Genomic DNA, 12,826 nt, shown 5'->3' with positions numbered 1-12,826 from the left:
TATTAAATTAATTTAATTAACAAAAAAATTTAAATATATAAAATTATTTCACATTATATAATATCAATTTGCAAATATTATCCGAATACACACTTAATTAAAAAAAATCTTTTAAAATGAGAAAAAATATAAAACAATAAAATAAAAATTTAATAATAATTTAATTTATAATCTTTATTATTACGCGTGAAGTCTGCTATCTTAAATTTAAAGATAATTAAACATTCACTTTTTTAACTTTACCGGTTTTTTCGTTTTAGAAAATTTGATCCTGATTTGAATAGATTATAAAAATTGAATGTATCTTTGACCTAATTAATTGAAATGGATATTTTCTTGATATTTTTTGTGTGTTTAATAAATAAAACAAAACCCTGATTATTTATTACCATGTTCACACCCATAGGCCAAAAGAGGGAAGGAAATTGAAAAAGAAGGACTGTTGTGTTAATCTGAGTGAGCGAGTCAGAAAAGAACTGAGTGAGCGAGCGAGTTGAGTTGAGTGAGTGGGACCCACCAAAACTTGAGAACCGCTTCGTTGGGCCTATCTATATCGCACCACATTCATTACCTACTTTTTACAATTCCATCCCTCCACTTTTTTTTTCTCTCAAAGAAAAAAACAAATATATTATTAATTAATAAAATCAGAAGATGAAAAGAGCGCACAAACACTCTCTCTCTCTTCTGTTTCTGAGCCATTCTTGTGTTTGATCAAGTCAAAGCAAACCATCTTTTCTTCTTCTTCTTCTTCTTCTTTTTTTTAACTATTCATTGTTGCACAAGAACATTGTCTGAACCAAGGAGACTCCTACACAATAGGTAGATTAACATAGCCAGATTTTTAGTACCAGAATTTTCGCTCTCTTTCTTAGCTGCTGTTTTTTTTTTTAATTAGAAAAAGGTTTTATTTTATTTTCTTCTGTTGAGGTTTCGGTCTGTAGCACCAGAAAAACCTGAAACAACAACACAGAGACACACGAACACGACGTTGGTTTTTATAGTTGGCATCATCTAAGCCATGTATGTGTATAAACAACGTGTGTGTTGTGTGCGCGTGTAACTGTGTGGGTTGGTTTCTGGTTTTTGATTATCTTGTTTGTTATTGCCGAATTCCTTCTCCAAAAATATCGTATTTATCTATATTCGCGCAATAATTAAAATCCAATCCAGTCGAAAGGGCACACCGCCATTAAGATAATAAATTTACAGACTTTTGAGCGTTCATTGTTGTTGAACAAAATCCTCGCTCACCAGAAAATTCACCATTTACAGGATTCAAGAATCAAGAATCAAAGAACAGCAACAACAAGAACAGCTTCTTGTGGTTTCTGGGAAGCATTGGAAAGAACTGTATATTATTGTTGGCATTGGTGCTACCTACCTACCCCATTGAGAAAAAATCAAATTTTGATCGGTGGGTGATTCCAATTTTTAGCTGTTACAATTACTGGGATCTGGATTGAAGTCCTTTAGAGGGTTTGATTGAGAATGAGTATCATGAAGTCATTGGATCACTGGAGGAGTTACTTCAGGTCTTGTTCATCTTCATCTGACATATTTGAAATAATTGACCATGCGATCATGGTGGCGGCTTCTGATTGCCCCAAGGAGTTCAGGCTGAGAAGGGACCATATTGCTGAGATGCTCTTCTCTTGCAAGCAAACAAGGTGTGTGGGTTGTGACAGGGTTGAGCTCTGTGTCCCTGTTGATGGTGCTGATGGTGGTGGAGCTCGTGGTGGTGGTGATGATGATGATGGTGCCTACAAGAGCAGTGGTTTTCATCACAATCGGGATGGTGTTGTTGAGTTTGAAGCTGGGGCAAGCAAGGAGAGCAAGGTCAATAGCTCAAGGGGTGATATTGATGATCATGGTGACATGGATGTGAATAGGGTCCTTAGCAATTATAGCTTTGGTGAAGCTGAGGCATTGACTGATGAAATGGAAGAACAGTCTCAGTTTGTTGCTGAGGTCTTGAGGATCAGAGACATTCTCCATAACCGTCAAGAAGAGGTGTGTCTTGCTTAAGTTATCAGTTCTTGCTCCGTTGTGCTGTGATTTTGATGTTTGAGGAGATTTTTTAAGTCCTTTGACTTTTTGGTGTGATGTTGTTTATTATCAACAAGTGTTTTAGGGTTCTTTTTGTGTTCTGTGGAGTTCCCTGATTCATGCTGGGCTTGTTTTGTTTTTCTTGTAAAAACAGTCAGATGCAGTATTGTTTGAATCACTGAGGAGGCTGCAACTGATGGAACTCACTGTTGATTGTCTCAAGGTTTGTGAATTCAACCATTCTTTGCTTTGGTTTTTTGGCAATCTGTTCTGGCTTTTAATTTTGTGGCTGAGTTCTCTAATTCTTGGAATTACCTTTGCCAGGCAACTGAGATTGGAAAGGCTGTTAATCCTCTTAGAAAGCATGCTTCAAAGGATATCCGTCAACTCGCACGAAAGCTTATTGAGTATGGATTCTTTCTGATAGATTTTTGTTTGCCATCCATGTATTTTAATAATCAGTGGTTTAGAATTGTAGGTGTATGAAACTGAGAATGAAAAACAAATTATTGTTATCATATATTTGACCCTGTTCCTTAGTGAAGTAATCATGTGTCCCTTATGCTCAACTTTGATGCTATCTTTCAATCTATGATGGGATGCTTAGATAGGCAAATGACTCATACTTCACATCTTGTATGCTTAGAAGTTAGCAATTATTGTTTTGATTCGTGTTAGCGAACTAGTTGAATTGCAGAATCTGTTTTAAAATATTCACTTTCATACCGAACAAGTGAACAACTATCTGATTAATAATATCTTTTCTTGATTTACAGTGATTGGAAAGAAATGGTAGATGAGTGGGTCAAGGCCACAGCTATTACAGGTATCAAACGTTTATCTAGCTTTGTGTGACAACTATCAAGACAATCCGAATACCCGATGCTCTTTTTGCGTTCTAAACCTTGATTCATGTTTGAATTTGGTTTTACTAAATGTCTATAGGATCAGAAGGCACTCCAGATTCTGTAAATCCATCAGTTGTTGATGAAGAGGAAGGACTTCCATCACCTCCTTTGGACGAAGGCGCTTTCTTGGTAGCTTCAACCGGTTCAATTGAACTCTCTCAGGTATTTTACCTGTCCCTAATGTTTTTTTCCTCCCTTTTTTGAACTTAGATTTATGTAGAAACTGATTTTTTTCTACTTCCCTTTGTTGTATGTCTTGTTTCTGGACGATGTAAAGTTCTTTGATGGCATGGATGATATCGGAAGTGAGTTGATTTCGCAATTTCTTATGTTTAGTCTATCTAGCATTTGCTCATTGATTCTGACTGAATTCCCCATATCTTGATCAGGATGTTTTTCAGATCCTCGACAAAGTGGGCAAGTCAAGAACCGAGAAAATGGCAGAAAGCCATCAATGGACATCCAACATATGGAAAAAAGGAAACCACAGGCTTCAAATGACACTGCCAAGGATAGTAAGAGCCAGCTGGTTAAGAGAAATGAGGCCACAGTGAAGCCAAGTAGACCGGTAGCCGCTGATTCCGGTCCTGGCAGACCACCAAAGTCAAGCATGCAGCGAAAAAGCAATGTCGAGCCTAGAACAGAGAATGGTACAGTCACAAGGAAGCCTCCGGTTGACCAGCAAGATGTAAGTAAAACATCTCTACACAAGTTTGCAAAACATAGATTTCAGGCATCTCTAACATCTCTAACCGTTTCCTGTACTTCAGAAATCGAATTGCTCGGACGATGTGGATGCGAAGCTAGAAGCCACTAAGAGGAAACTTCAGGTTCGATATCAAGAAGCTGAAAAAGGTTTGTCATCTCTATCTTGAATTTGGTTTAGAACTGAGACACTTGAGATATTCATAGCACAGTGAACTGATTCAAGAAAGTATTGTCTGATGCTTGCAGCTAAGAGGCAACGAACTATACAAGTAATGGAATTGAATGATCTCCCAAAGCAAGGAGCCAGCCAGCGAAATCCTCAGTTCAAAGCCGGAAACCTTAACCGGCACTGGGCCAACGGTCGAAGGTAGAGGGTAGTTCATATTCTTGGAGGAACAACATTGGTCATTGTCACTCACTCTTTCAGTGTAGAGAATAACAAATCCAATTCACCATTCTTTCTTGTCAGAGGGGAAGTAAACTCTCAAGACTGTTTATTTTCCTCAACTTTGCGTCATATCTGAGTAAATAGGAATTTTTGCGGAGTCTATGATTTGGATTTGGAAGAGGGAATTATAACGTTTGTTTATAAGAAAAATTATCTATTGTTTTCACCATTTTCTTTAGTTTATTACATTAGAGTTAGACTAAGGTGTCATATAACATAGTACATAGACTATTATGTTTAGAACTTTGAACAATTTCAATTTGCAATAACATTCAATAGAATTACTTTTCAGTGCTTTTGCTTTTTCACTTTTGGAATATAATATAGCATAAATTGTTGATTTAATTACCAAGAGTTTTAATGAGTACTGTTCTATTAAAATCTATTACTTTCTATTCATTTCATCCGTCCATCTTAACTAACTCAAAGTGGTCAAAGTCAAATCACTTTTTATTTATTTTGGCGGTTTGGTCTGAATGAATGGAATACATGAATATTGAAGGATTGAAGGGGTGACCCTTGATGAAATGCATAGGACAATTTGTTGAGTGATGCAACAATGGTTTGAATATTCCATCTTTTTTTTTTCCTAAAATAAAAGGAATTGAATGGTATGAATGTGAATATGACTAACATGACTGACTCTCAGGCAGATAGAGAGAGCACGTGCAAAAGTTGGAACTTTTTTTTTTTAGTCGGTTTGACTTTCTTTATTCTTTGTTTCTATTGTTCTTTTTAATTTTTAATTCTTTTTTACCGTGCTTCAAAGTTCAAATTATGGACTAATTCAATAAATTACATTTTAGATTTATTAAATATAAATAAATTTAATTAATTTAAAATTTAAATTTTAAAATTAAAATTAATTTTTTTAATCTATTATTTACATTATTCAAAACAAATATTATTTCCTATACTTTCCCTTTTAAAAATGGTTCATGATTTGATGGTTTCACAAAACAACAAAATGGATAGTGTTTGTTGCCATAACAAAATGATAATAATAACTGTTCATTTTGACCTACCTCTTCTTCCTTCTATCTTCCTTTCAATTCTTTCCTTCTTTCTTCCTTCCTTCAATTTCTTTCCCGTTTTTTTTTCTTTTTTTTTTGCCCTTTTAAATTTAATGGTAAATTTGGTGAAGATTCTTTCTTTGTTTATGCTAGATTTTCTGTCACGCCGCCACGTCCACTTGGGCTTGGGATGCAAAAAAATGTTCCGAAATTGACCGCTAGGATTAATTGAGTTCAGTGACATTTATACATAGTTATAAACTTATAATAAATATTAATTTAATGCTATTTTATTATTAAAGGCACCTAGAGATAAACATGCGTACGACCATACTGTTTATTCTAATATTGTTCTTTAATCTCTTGAGAAACTTTTTAGGTACTAAATGTAAAAAGTTTGTTTTAAAAAATACAAACATTAAAAAATGAAAACATTTTAAGTTTTAAAATATTTATTATATATAAAAGTTTTAAAATAATAAATACTTTTTAACATAAGCAGCTTTAACTAATATGTTTAGGATATACTATGTTGGTAAATTTTTGTATTTAAATTGTCAGTACTATTAATTAATTTTTTATTCTTAGAACATTTTCAAGCATTTAATTTTGTTTTGAATTTCATAAAATACTACATAAATATTGGAGAGACTATATATTATAAAAATTAATTTAAAATTAATATAAATTTTTTTTACTTTAATTCTTAGTCTTGATTCAAATTAAATTTTATATTATTTTACTTATTTTATTTAATATAATATACAAATAATATTGTTTAATTATCTTTTTTTAAAATGATATGATCTCTCTTTATTAATATCTTATTTTAAATATTGTAACAAATACAAATACAAAGTTTAATTTTAAATCAATTCAATTACTATATATATTAAAAATAATACTCAAAAAGTATTCTATTAGGCTGTGTTTGTTTCTGAGAATAGGACAAAATAAGACACTGAGAACAAGACATAAAGAATAGAGATACAAAATTTTGTGATTTTGTATTCTATTTGATAATAAACTAGAACAAATTATAAAAATTTAATTTATTTTTTTTATTCAAAAAATTTAAGACAAAAAATATAATAATAAAAAATATAATTATAAAAAATTAAAAAGAATAATGAAAGAAAAAATAAAAAATAAATTATGTTTTTTTTAGTGTCTCAATGTCTTTCTTATTATGATAGACATAAAATACACTAATTCAACATCTCTGAACACATTATTTTTATTCATATTTATTCTGTCAAATACAATTTTATATCTAAGTGTCTCTATCTTAGTATCCTATCTCTGTAAACAAACACGGATTTAGAGTTTCTCTTACCCATTAGTTGCTACTTGCTACACAATTTGGAATCCCATTAATTGCATAATATAAACAATATTTAATTGATTTTAATTGTGTTTTGAATACTTTAATGAATGCTGTTATGAACTTTTATATGGCCTTGCTTGATTCATTGCACAAAGCCACAGATACAAAATCTTCATAGATCGCCGTAGAAGTAAAACAGAGTAATTGTGAGAAACTCTATTTGCCTTGACTTAAATCAACTTTGAATTATTAAATCGTTTTCGAAAAAGCAAAAAAAAAAAAAAATCATTCTCAATCTCATTCAATCACTAAATAATGACAATTAAACTTTTCTCATTTTTGAAAAAAAAAATACTACATTAAACTTCTAAAAAATGATATGTTTAGTGTTTATGGTTATTATTATGTATTTAGACATTATTGTAATATTGTTATAATCTTGACATAATAATTATACTATCCACTGAAAGATATATAAGCATTAATGTAATAAATTATATAAAATATTTTGATTATAATTATAAAAGTTAAAACATTTTCATGAATGAGATTATTTGAAAAGTATACTAGATCCTATAAGTAATACAAATATAAACTTGTAATGAATTTTGAAAGTGATCCGTTTCTAAAATTTTTTTCATCAAATTTAATTTTGATGAGGCTCTCAATTTTAACTCGAACCCTAAACCCCAACTCCCAACACTACCGGCACTATCTATAATCTTTTTACTATAATACACGGACACTGGCACTGATACGGATACGAAATAAAATACGACATGAGATTTGTCACAAGCGAATTTTAAAATTTTACATGATATTAAGACACGCATACATATAAAATATAAAATATTTTTAGATAAAAATTGTAATGATGTTTTAATATTTTATTAATATTAAAATATAATTTTTTTGTTATTTTTAATATTTTATTTTAATTATATCAAGTATTTAAAATATTTCTTTGTTTTAATAAATAACAATATATACTATATCTAAATTTATTTTAAAAATATATGTTCAGAATAAGACTGGATACGCTGATACGTGATGATATTTAGATGTGTCCAGACATGTCCGGAGATGAATTTTTTATTTTTTTATTAAGATACGGTTAGACACAGCAAATACGCATGTCGAACAAGTGTCGATGAATATCGTATTTAAAACATAGACACGACAACTCAACAAAATATCCGCGCTTTATAGATCTTTTATCTCACTATCAAACATCCAAAATCAACGACGAAATAAAATAAGTCAATAACATCTTGGATAATAGATTTAGGGTATTTCAACAACAACAAAAATCTAAAAATTAAAATACTCACTTTATTTAAAAAATACAAAGTCAAAATAATCTAATTTGAACTGTAAATCTAGATTTAAAGTAAGTGTAAAGGTCAACAACCCAATGGAAGTACCGAAGTACTGAATCTCAAAAAAGGAGTTAAAGTAATATGTGTTTATTGGTTGGTACACAGTTCTTGTGAAACAACTCAAACAAGTAATAAATATGTTTATGTGACACGTGCTTATTAATATTCTAACACTTCATGTATACAAGAATGACATTTCATTTCTATACGAAAATCCAATAGTTAAGTTGCTTATGAAACTAATTTAATTTAAATATAAATAGTTATGATTTTTATACCCAGGCCAAAAGAGCTCTTCTATAGTGCCTAGAAGATGAAAGTGAGAGTATTAAATGTTACAGCTAATTAGGTTCCAAGAATTTTGTTTTAATTTAGACTTAGTTTGGTAAAATTTTTTAAAAAAATATTTAAATTTTTTATTTTATATTTGATAAATAAAAAAATTATGTATTTATATTTACAGTTTTTAAAAAATCGGGATATTTTTAAGTTAAGGTAAAATTTTTTAAAATTAACTTGTATTTTTCAAAATTTAAAAGTCTAATATAATCTCATATATTAACTAATAAATTTTAAATTTAACGCTTAAATTTATATCTTTTATAGTATTTTAAAATTTTAAAAGCTATTTTACCAAACATAATTATTATTATTTGTGTTTATTATAAATTATTTTTAATTTAATTTACTAAACATAAATACTACACTTCTTAAAAGATTATCTTTTAAAAATGATCTTTTATAAACTATTTTTAAAAAATAAAAATTTTATCAAACTAAACCTTAATTTTTTAATCACTTAATTAGATATCATATTTATACAACTATATTAGATACACGTATAGAAAAAATTAACTATTAAATTAATTATTTATATAAAATATATATTAAAAATATATATATATATATATATTTTAATTTTTATTATTGTTTTATAGCCGACATTTCAGATTTATTCTTGATTGGATTTTTTTAGAGAGTGGCATAGGCATATAGCTTCACAAAGGAAGAAGCTAAGACTCATCACAAAGTCTATTCTCTTAAAAGTAGGAATGACCCAACATTTAAAAAAAAAAAATAACCGCAGACTCTTGTCTCACTCCACAGTCCCACTTAAATTTACAAATGTTTTACATGCAATATTTAAAAAATATATATATTAAATAAAATAGAATTTAAATATTTTTATTCTCTTCATTTTTTTTGTTAATCAATGAATTCTTTTTTACTTAATTAATATTTAGAAGGAATATTAAATATTAAGAGTATATTGCCATAATCATATTATTGATCACTTAAAAATAGTAGTACAAAAATTTTATTTTGTAAATTAATTTGAAATGCTTACAATATTTTTTTATTTTTTATAGAGACTAATATAAATTAAGATAATACGTAACTAAATAATTTAAAATTTAGTATTACATAAATACACAAATAAAAAATAGTTACATTCGAATCCTCTTTTAAATTTATAGAAACCACTACGACCTTTAGAGTTTTCAAAAAGAAAAAGTACAGGGAGTCAATGGAGGTTTAAGAAGTATTAGAGATATGATCATTAATGTTACATTGTCCTATCAGGTTATGCTTTTGGAATGAGTGGGTTCATGACATGGTATTAGAGTTCTAGATCCGAAAGGTCAAGGGTTCGATCTTTGGTGAACTCCAAAATTAACTTATGTTACATACAAGTTTTGAAAACTCAAAGCTAACAAATAATAGCTCAAATGTCATAATTTTTCTATACTCAATTAAAATGTTATGAGTTCGAATCTTCTATTTTTGATAAAAAAAAAAGAGTTTTAAAAACTCAAAATTATAGCGGTTTTTACTTTTTATAGATTAAAAAAAAGCCTCAAATTTAACTATTTTTTATATGTTGAATTTGTGTAATATTAAATTTTTAGTTGTGTAAATTATCCTATAAATTGAGAGGAATAAATCATTTCTCATTTATCTTTCTCTGTAGCTCTGTTCTTTGAATGAAAAGGACAAACGTAAAGCCACTTTGTATTCCAAATCATACACTTGGCAGCCAAGTGAAGGAGGATGAAGATCACACCACATTGCATTAGGATAAGGTTTCCAATTTGCATTATAGAATAGAAAAACTAGTAATTAAGCACAACAAATATAAAATATTAATTGAATAAAGTCACTAGAAATAGATTAATGTAAGAAAGTTTACTAGTACGTATACATTTAAAAGGTTTCTCTGAAGTCAATTGTTAAATTTTGAAAAATAAAAACATCAAAGTGAAAAAGAAAATGAGAGCATTAAAACTTAAAAAGTTTAAATCATTCTCATTAAATTATAAAAAAAAGAAAAATCTTCAACAGTCTTTACGCATGTATTAACTCATTCATGTGATATATCAAACGTTAAGGGCCTCTTTTTTTTTCTATTTTTATTTTTAGTAACATTATTTTTTATTTTTTTCGTAAAATCTTGAACACAAAAATATTTTTAAAAAATATAAATAAAAATATAAATCAATCAAAACTTAAATTTTCCTTTTAATATGATATGGACAAAGAACTTCATTCAAGTAATAAAGGTGAAAGTTGACATTGTTAGAAAGAAAACACAATGTAATGCTAATATGATCATCCCATCAAATTAATTGGGAATTTATTGAGCACTTGAGAGATTCATAATATAGGGCCTTCTCATTTTGGTTGTGCCGTTTTAGCTTTGGTTTGATAAAAATTTTATTTTTTAAAAGTAATTTATAAAATATATCTTTAAAAAATTAGCTTTTCAAAAGCTAAAGTACCTATATTTAGTAAAATCAAATAAAAACTGACTTTCGATAAACACAAGCCTTATTAATTTTGATAAACACAAATCAATTTTACCAAATACATAAATTTTTAATTTACCAAATACAAAACAAAATATTTATATTTTTAAAAAGTACAAATTTTTCGCCAAATTTTTTTTTAAACCAAATATTAATCCTGTGACTTATGAGCTGTTTACCTTGTATGCTTGCCAGATAAAACCATGATTCAATATTTTATTGGTGGGACAATGCAAAAATTAGAACATTTGATGAATAGTACTACTACGTGTGCTTGCAAAGATATATACATAAAAGAAAAGGCAAAGAAAAAGTATATTATTATAAGTTAAGTTCTATATATAGTTTTGTAGATTTATGATCACTAAATTCATAAAATTGTAAGTAGATATATTGGCCATATTCAATACCAAACTTTTGGTCATAAAGAAGGAATACATACAGTTGTGTGTAGCCAAGATACGTGTTCAATGATGAGAGGAATTGAAGTGATTAATTTTCAAAAAAGAGAAAGTTGGTATTGTTATAAATTTATAATGTACGTACGTAATTAAATTACTAACCTACTTAGTTTGTTAAGGGGCATGGATAATGGATTAATCTGCTGCCACATGTTTAGTTTAATTCAATACCTAAAACTAGTGCTTTTACCACACGTCAAATATTAGTAGTTGGTTCTTAAATAAGAGTTTAGTAGAATTCAGTTATATCATCAATAACACTTGCATATATAGCCACATGAATCTTTGTACAAATTAAAATTAAATAGGGATTTGAATGTTTTATTAAATTGTAAAGATTTCTATATTTGGTTAAATTTTATTTTAGTAGGTTGTCAAACGGATTAGTCCGACCCATTTAGACTTGATTCAGTTAAATCCGTGAATTAAATGGACTGGATTATTTAAACCCGCTTTATTCGTGAGCCATAATTTTTTAACCCAGACCGTTTATGGTCAATCCAATAGACTAAACAGATCAGCCCGTTTATTATTTTATTTTATTTTTTAAAAAAATATTTTGACAAAAAATATCATTTTTAGGTAAAAAAATTTTAAAAAATATTTTTTGTTGATGGATTAGATTTTTGGGTCGGATCGAAAGAAATTCGACTAAAAATGCAAAAAAAATAAAATAAACAGACCACCCATTTAACTCGTAATTTTTCTCAGGTTAATCAGGTTCAGCCCGTTTAGCCCGAAATTTAAATGGGTTTAATTTTAAAAACAAAACCCGTCTATTTAAATGAGTAAACAGACCGACTTAATGGATTTAGCCTATTTTAACAACGTTATATTTTAGGATTTGGTAGTGCAGTAAATAATTTTATGTTATTCTTATTTAGGTAAAAGAGTTTGAAATTTTATTACTATTAATAAAATACACAACTAAAAGCTAAAAAAGTTACATTTAACATGTTAAAAAAAAAGAAGAAGAAAAGAGAAAATCAATTTCTGTATAATTAAGTTAGCTATATCCTCATTAAAGCATGCATGTTGCTACTTTTTGACACCTGCAACTAGAAAGCTAATAATATAGGAAAAGATAAAAAGTCATATGAATAAATATACACTTTGTCATATATAAAACAAAAGGTATGATTTGGGAAGAGAAGAAGGCATTTTGAGAATTTAGAATGAAGAAGAAGAGAAAGCAGGGTGGAAGGAGCAGAGATTGTTGCACTACAAATCCATAGAATGCTTGAGAGATTTCCATGTGTTTGAATCACACATTTTATTGTTTTTGGCTTCAATTTAGTTAGGTGATTATTAAATTAACTGAGATATCTAGTTAGCTAATAAAAGAATAATTAACATGCTTTGCAAGAAATGTATGTGAAGGATGAAAAGTAATTAAAATGTAAAGAAAGGCAAATAAAAGTTGGAATGCATGCAATTGAAAGAGAGAAAAGTAATGAGTAGAAAATGTAAAATATACTTATATCATTGATGTGTTCAATAATGCAAAGATAAATAGTTAATACAATTAAATTAAGTGACCAATAGCATTTCTTTTTCTTGGTAACAAATTAAGCACTACTTTATAGCTAGCTCATGCAGTTCACAATCATTTTCATTAACTCATTTTCTAAACTAATAATATTAGAAAGATAAAAAGAATTTAAATAGTTTAAATTTATTTTATTTGATATTTATTTATTATAAAATATTTTAAATAAAGTAAAAA

The 12,826-nt window shown here is 28.3% G+C and overlaps 1 protein-coding gene across 1 annotated transcript; it reads left to right on the top strand.

Moving 5' to 3' along the window:
* Nucleotides 1-648: 648 nt before the first annotated feature.
* LOC107471496 (probable mediator of RNA polymerase II transcription subunit 26b) lies at nucleotides 649-4,404 on the top strand. The gene is made up of 10 exons (XM_016090973.3): nucleotides 649-822; nucleotides 1,276-2,013; nucleotides 2,204-2,272; nucleotides 2,374-2,456; nucleotides 2,826-2,875; nucleotides 2,995-3,119; nucleotides 3,235-3,262; nucleotides 3,347-3,645; nucleotides 3,728-3,812; nucleotides 3,912-4,404. Exons 2-10 carry the CDS (start codon nucleotides 1,492-1,494, stop codon nucleotides 4,034-4,036), a joined length of 1,386 nt encoding a protein of 461 aa, XP_015946459.1. The 5' UTR covers nucleotides 649-822; nucleotides 1,276-1,491; the 3' UTR covers nucleotides 4,037-4,404.
* Nucleotides 4,405-12,826: the final 8,422 nt, after the last annotated feature.

This window comes from Arachis duranensis, chromosome 10, assembly GCF_000817695.3.
Source record: "Arachis duranensis cultivar V14167 chromosome 10, aradu.V14167.gnm2.J7QH, whole genome shotgun sequence".
NCBI classification, from domain to species: domain Eukaryota; kingdom Viridiplantae; phylum Streptophyta; class Magnoliopsida; order Fabales; family Fabaceae; genus Arachis; species Arachis duranensis.
Note: the sequence above shows the minus strand (reverse complement) of the source record. Positions and strands in the feature narration are given on the sequence as shown.